This window comes from Accipiter gentilis, unplaced genomic scaffold (assembly GCF_929443795.1).
Source record: "Accipiter gentilis unplaced genomic scaffold, bAccGen1.1, whole genome shotgun sequence".
NCBI lineage: Eukaryota > Metazoa > Chordata > Aves > Accipitriformes > Accipitridae > Astur > Astur gentilis.
Genome location: NW_026060956.1, coordinates 1,074,825 through 1,081,305, shown reverse-complemented (window position 1 = coordinate 1,081,305; position 6,481 = coordinate 1,074,825). Strand labels below are relative to the sequence as shown.

The 6,481-nt window shown below is 59.1% G+C and overlaps 1 protein-coding gene across 1 annotated transcript; it reads left to right on the top strand.

The window, feature by feature from the left end:
* Positions 1 to 3,476: 3,476 nt before the first annotated feature.
* Positions 3,477 to 6,044, top strand: LOC126037210 (T-cell activation Rho GTPase-activating protein-like; the record flags this gene model as incomplete). Its single annotated transcript, XM_049797475.1, is given in 9 exon segments — positions 3,477 to 3,560; positions 3,795 to 3,832; positions 3,834 to 3,954; positions 4,039 to 4,152; positions 4,380 to 4,511; positions 4,739 to 4,856; positions 4,984 to 5,129; positions 5,709 to 5,800; positions 5,887 to 6,044. Coding segments are annotated over 9 exon segments (969 nt in total), but the record flags the coding sequence as incomplete, so codon positions are not given.
* Between the last annotated feature and the right edge of the window lie 437 nt (positions 6,045 to 6,481).

The window sequence follows — 6,481 nt, the reverse complement described above, 5'->3', positions numbered from 1 at the left end:
GAGGGCCACCTTCGTGGAGCACGAGCAGCGGGCACCTAGCCACAACGGCCCAAAGGAGCCCTGGCGAGGGGCCGTGCTCAGTGCTGCAGAGGAAGGCAAAAAAGCCCCGGGGACACTTGCTAGCCCACCGTGGGGGAAAAAAAGCCTTGCTCCCCCGAGCTGCAGGGCACAAGAGGCCATCTTCGTGGTGCACGAGCAGCAGGCAGTAACCTAGCCAGAACGGACCAGAGGAGCCGTGACAAGCGATCCTGCTCAGTGCTGCAGAGGAAGGCAAAAAACCCCCGGGGCCCAGTGCCAATCTGCCCCGGGGGAAAATTCCTTCCTGACCCCAGAGCTGGCGATCGGCTATTCCCTGAGCACGTGAGCAAGACCTGCCTCCTGGTCCCACAGGCTGGTCACGCCTCCCAGAAGATTCCGGAGCCCTGTTCTCCCTGAACCTGGAGCCATCTCGGGGCTTCCGAGAGTGGCCAAATGCCCGCAGCCTGATTGACCTTGGGGGCAAGAATCCTTCCCGTGCCTTCGGGCCACCAGCGGGTGCTCCAAAGCACTGGGACCCCAGCAACATCTCTGCGTCCCACTTCTTACGTCTCCGTAGGGAGGCTCTCACTGATGCTGAGCCGGTGCTGGGCGCTGACGTGCAGCTGCCCCAGGGCCGCAAGAGGAGCGAGAGGCTCCTTCTCCACCAGGAGGAACTGGTGATCAGTAAGACCCTGAGAGTCCAGCCACCCTTCCCGCATACCTGGCCCTGGACCATGGCAGGGATGCCCTGGCACCAGCCCGAGCCCCGGGACATTGGTGCTGGATGCACCAATGTCCGTCCCAAGGGCAGGTGGGAGACAGGGCTCTTCCTGGGAGGACCCCAAGGAAGCCACCTCCAGCTCACCACCTGCCTCTCCTCTGCAGACGTGGCACCACCCTGCACCCACAGCTCCGCCTGGCCCTGGACCAGCTGTGGGTGCTGAGCAGCAGGACAGAGGCGGCAGGGAGGAAGAAGAGGAGGATGGCAGCAGTGAGGGCAGCAGCTCCTTCATCCTCGCCTGGCCCACCAGCTCCTGCCTTGCCACTTTCAAATGAGTCGTGGTGCCACATCCCATGGCAGGGCTGGGCAGTATGGGGCGGTGCTGGTCCCCGTCCTCTCTGGGGTCTGGCAGCTGCAGTCAGGGCTAGCAAGGGTCAGGAGAGTTTCCCAGCCATGCCCACGCCATCCTGGGAATGGCCTCTGCCCTCCGTGCAGAGCCTGGGCAGGGACCGGGCAGCACGCCGGCAGGGAGGGAGGGAGGCTGGGTTGGCCGGGTGGGGGCTGAGGGGTGGGCATGCAGGCAGCTGGAACGAGAGGGATGAGGCGGCATTTCTACGTCCTGCATTCCCTGGTCACCTTTTGGTCACCAGAAGGGAAGGCCAAAAGGAAGAAAAGAGGGAGCCAGGGCTCTGGCAGCACCTCTGTCCTGCCCCATGGGGCTTCCTCCTGCCCCTGTGTCCTTCCCTACGGGGTAGGGCTGCGCAGGCACCTGCCTCTGCCCACGGGCTGGGGGCAGCAGGGCCTGACGCTGGTTCTCCTCTCTTTCCGCAGCTCCTGGGCGCTGAAGGAGCTGTGGGTGAGCACACTGCTGGGGTAAGCCAGGGTGATGCTCCAGGCGCAGCCGTACGGGGCAACACGGCTCTCCAGCTGGGGAAAGGTGCCCCTGTGGCTGCAGGCAGCTGTCAGGCAGACAAGGGATGAGTGGGGATGGAAACCCTCTTCTGCCTCTGTTTGCATCAGGGAGAGGCCGGTGGGGAAGCTCTCATGGTTTAACCCCAGCCACATGGGATGGAATAGCCCTTTGGCCAGTTTGGGTCAGCTGCCCTGGCTCGGTCCTGTGCCAACTTCTTGTGCCCCTCCAGCTTTCTCGCTGGCTGGGCATGAGAAGCTGAAAAATCCTTGACTTTAGACTAAACACTACCTAGCAACAACTGAAAACATCAGCGTTTTCAACATTCTTCGCATGCTGAACTCAAAACGTAGCACTGTACCAGCTACTAGGAAGACGATTAACTCTATCCCAGCTGAAACCAGGACAGAAGCAGAGCTGAGTGCCCGGCAGACAGGGGCTCTGCAGGGAGCTCTGCTCTCTGCTTGGTTCCAGGCCGGAACCCGGGGGTGGTTCGGAATCCCTTTTGCTGGAAGGAGAAGCGGTGGGCTCTGCTTGGGGATCGCTCTTTTTCTGTCCCTTCCCGGTGCACAGGCAAGCAGAACGAACGAAGAGAGCCCTGGTGATGTGACTGCCCTCCATCACAAACCTGCAGCAGAAGCTGAGTCACCACCATGCTGCGAATATCACTCTCATCTCGGCTCTGTCCCCCGAGCACTGGTCCTCCAGCCGAGCAGCAGAGGCATCGCTTCTCACCTTCTTCCTCTCCTTCTCTCTTGCCCAGTGGAGGACGTTAAAGGCCAGAAGCCTGGAGACCCTGATCGAGGGCCAGGCAAAGGTGAGAATGGCTGCCTTTCACCTGCTTCTCGCTGTGCCAGGGATCTCTGGCAAGTGGGGTGACCTTCTGCAGGGAGCTGAGAGGGTGGGGAGCCACGAGGAACACCAGCACGTCCTTGCTGGCGGCGCTGGGAGGAAACCTGCCGTGTGGGGCAGAGAGCCCGGCAGGGTAGAGGGTCCCAGCTCTGCCGCGCTCAGGCTGCTGGTGCCGGGTGGCAGCTCGCCGGTGGCCCTTTCTGCTGCAGGGCTGCTCTCTAAGCACAGCCTGGTTCTTGCAGGATCATCCCACCCAAAGGCCTCCGTTGGTTCCTTCTGGCAGTGGAGGGGGATGTTGCTACTCAGCAGGTGAGTTTGGAAAAGACAGGCAGGGAGGGCCGCCTTTCCTCCTGCAACCAGCACTTCTGCAGAACATGGGATGCTGCTGTGGCTGCCTTTTGCCTGAGCAAGTCTGTTCCCATCGCTCTGCAGCAGGAGAGAGCTGAGCCCTCGGGGTCCCTTTGTTCCCACCTGAAGTCCCTCCCTTGCATGCAGGGGCAGAGGGGACATTGGCAAGCGGTCAAGGTGCTGCCTGCCGCTGGTGCTCCATCCTCAGAGCTGGGCAGATGGGTCCTTGCTCCTCGGCTGGAGTCAGCAGGAAAAGAGCTCGCTTGTCCCTTGAGTGTCACCTTGCAGGTTTAGCACCCCAAGGAAGGATGTCACCTGGACGAGGAAGGACACCCTCTTGACAGTGGCCACTGAATATGGTTCTCCAAGGACATGGAGTCTCTGCTGCTGCGCACAGCTTGGAGGAGGGCAGGGCGAGGGCTGGGCCAGGCTGGCCCAGCTGTCACGGTGTAACACCAGCTCTCAGGAGCCTCTGAGATGGAGCCCCGGAGCCGGAGCTGCGGTTCCAGCTGCCCGCTCCCTGCCCGTCCTGCCGCACTGCTCTGGACCACACGTCAGGCAGGGCAGGGCAGGCTGCAAGAGCACTGGCCTGGCAGTCTCCGTTGACGGGGTCTCGCTCTGTTTTCCTTTGCAGCTGGAGGGAGCAGGAGGAGGAGGAGAAGGGGGCTGCTCCTCTGTGGGGAGGATGGCACGCTGCCCCAGCCCATCCAGGTAAGCCAGCCTGGACAGCGGGTCCCCAGCCCTGTGCCTTCTCAGAGAGGCAGTATCCTCAGGAGAGGAACCAGGAGCTCTGGGGATAGGGGATTTGGCTCTTCACCCCCAGCATACCCTTTTGGTGCCAGCCCGCTTGGGGAGGCAAGGAGCCAGGTCTGGGGCAGTGCTCTGGCCACTGCTGTTGCAAGGCAGCTCCCCAGCCAAGTGACTGTCGTCCTGCCTCTCCTGCAGGAGCTGCTGGCTGTCCTGCACCAGGAAGGGCCATCGACAGGGCATATTCTGGAGGGCTGCCAGCAGGACGGCGCTTCGGGAACTGAGGGAGGCCCTGGATGGCAGTGTGGACGTCGACCTGGAAAGCCAGCCTGTGCTCCTGCTGGCCATCATCTTGAAGGTGAGCGTGTCTGGCCTGCAGCTGGAAGAGCTCCTGGCTGGCCTGGAGTGTTCAGAGGCTCACCTGGAGCTCTTGGCATTGCAGGACTTCCTCCGAAGCATCCCCAGTAAACTCCTTGTGACCAACCTCTACGCAGAACGGATGACAGCGATGGAGAGGACAAGCAAGCAGGAGAAGGCGGAAGAGTTGGAAGCCTACGTGTGGCCAGCAGCCTGCCTGTTTAGCAGGAGCACTGACCACTGGCTGAGAGCAAATGCAAAGCTGTGCAACACAGCCGCTGGCTCCCACCTGCCTTGTGCAAGCCTGGGGAACAGCTGTGGGCAACATCTGCTTTATTGACGTTGGGTTTCTGTTCCCTCAGGGTGGCCAACAAGTTGCCTGCAGCAAATCTCCTCCTTCTCAAGTAGCTGCTGTCCCTGCTCCAGCGTATCGCACACAACGTGTGCACCAGCAGGATGAGCTGCAGCAGTCTGGCCATCTGCGTTGGGCCAAAGCTGCTGAGTCCAGCCGACAAGAACCTGCTCCCGCTGGAGCTGCTGCTGGAGGTGACTGACAAGGTACACTGTATTTCCCATCTGGCTGCAGCCTTCCCGGCCCATCCGAGCTTGGCTGCTCAGAGGTCCCTGGTTGCCTCCTCTCTTGTGCAAATGCTGGTGGGGTGGCTGCCTGGAAAAGCAGCCCCACAGCAACAGCCTTCTGCGCAGAGGCAGGTGTCGGGAGTGGGAAAGGCTGCTTCACACGTTTTCAGGCACTTGTGCTGAAAGCAAGGCTTTCCTGTGTGCAGGTGAACATGCTAGTGGAGTTCCTGATTGAAAACTGCAGGAAAATCTTTGGGGAGGAGATGGCTGGCCTTTCCAGTCCACCAGCTGAGGAGTTGCCAGCGCCCATGGGCAGATCCACAGGTATGAGGAGGGACTGAGGGTTGTCACAGCCTGAGCAGACAGCTGGTGTAGGGCTTCAGGTTGCTTTAGCTGTTGTATGCTTCCAACAAGTCACTTCGCTGCACATGCTTTTGCTTTTGCTTTCCAGAGCTGCCTTTGGAAGAGCAGCGTGGCCCTGCAGGCGAAGCAGACACGGAGCACCAGGCAAAAGCCTTCCTGGACGCACCACCCTCTCTGCTCATCCTCCAGAGAGCAGCAGGGGCAGACACAGTGATGGGATCGGAAACAGCAGAGGTATGGCAGCTCCACAAACACTGGGACAACAGGTCTCATGTAGGAGGGGAGCTCCTGATGAGTCCAAGTAGCTGCTGTGCCTCTTCCTGGCATTCCATCTCTTGTGGCTTTCTGTGGGTTTGGGTTTTTTTTCCCACTGGCATGATACATTGTAAGTAAAACTGGAATGGTTGTTTCTCAAATGCGTTAGGCATGTGCTTAACCAAGGGAAATACCTACAAAGTACCTCCAGAAAGAGAGATTTCAAAAGCAAAGCCTCCTACCACAGAAGGTGTTATTGCACCAAAGGGATAGCCGCAGAGCTCTGTCTCAGGAGGGCAGAAGAAGCCCTGGCAGAATGAAGCGGGCAAGCCTTTTCTTGCCCGGAGGGGGACCACAGGCTCCCTGCTGAATGGCCCCCACAAGCGTCACACACCTGTGTGAACATTGTGTTCCAAAGGGAGGCCCTTGGAAGACAGGGCTAATGCAAACCAGCCAAAAGGATCTTCTCTGTAGAGCTATGGTAGCAATTTGCCAAACAGTCGCCTGCTACTCCAGGGCGTCCCTTGCCATCTGCTAATGCCGACATTTCTGGTTTAGGCACCTGTTGTTTTGCCTCCAGCCACCCCAGAGACCGCAGTGGACTCCCTGGTGTGCGCAGAAGAACTCAAGAGCCCTTCAGAGGAAAGCAGGTAACATGAGTCAGCTTTGGTTAAATCCAGAACTGATTCCAGTTGACCCTGGCTTTACCTATCTAATCACACTGTGGGATGGAAAGGTTTGCAGGCTGCCCCCAGGAAAATGAAAACCGAAGAAAAAGAAGGAGAAAAGAGGCCTGGGCAGAGGAGAGGGAATGCCAACAAGAAAAGGAAAGAAGGAAGAGAGAAAAAGATGGGGACTGAAAGAAAGCAGGAAGGGCCAGAAGGTGAAGAAGCCCAGGTGTGTCCCAGGCTCTCTGCCTGTCTTTCCCAACTCTGAACACTGCTCTACATCAGTCGAAGTCGCTGCCAAGGACGGCAAGGGACGGTGCTGCACAGGCTTTGGAAAGAACTCCGTGGCAGCTCCCCAGGGGCTCCCCATCGAGCCCTGCTGCGTGGTATTACCCATGGGCATAAGAGGCCAGAGCCATCCTATAGTCAATGCCAGCAATGGCTCTCTCTTCTGGGCTGAAAACAAATCCTTGTCAACTGTGTTGCCCAAAGAAAGGGGAACCAAGTCATGCCTGTTCCTGCCTTTGTGGGTTTCTCTGTGCTTTCTGACTCTATCATTGTAGGTGCCAGTTTCCTGGAACTGGCTGAACCACGGTGACTCCCGGGCTCCCGCACTTCATGTGCACAATAAAAGACATTTTCTTTTTTCTTACTGTGTCTGCT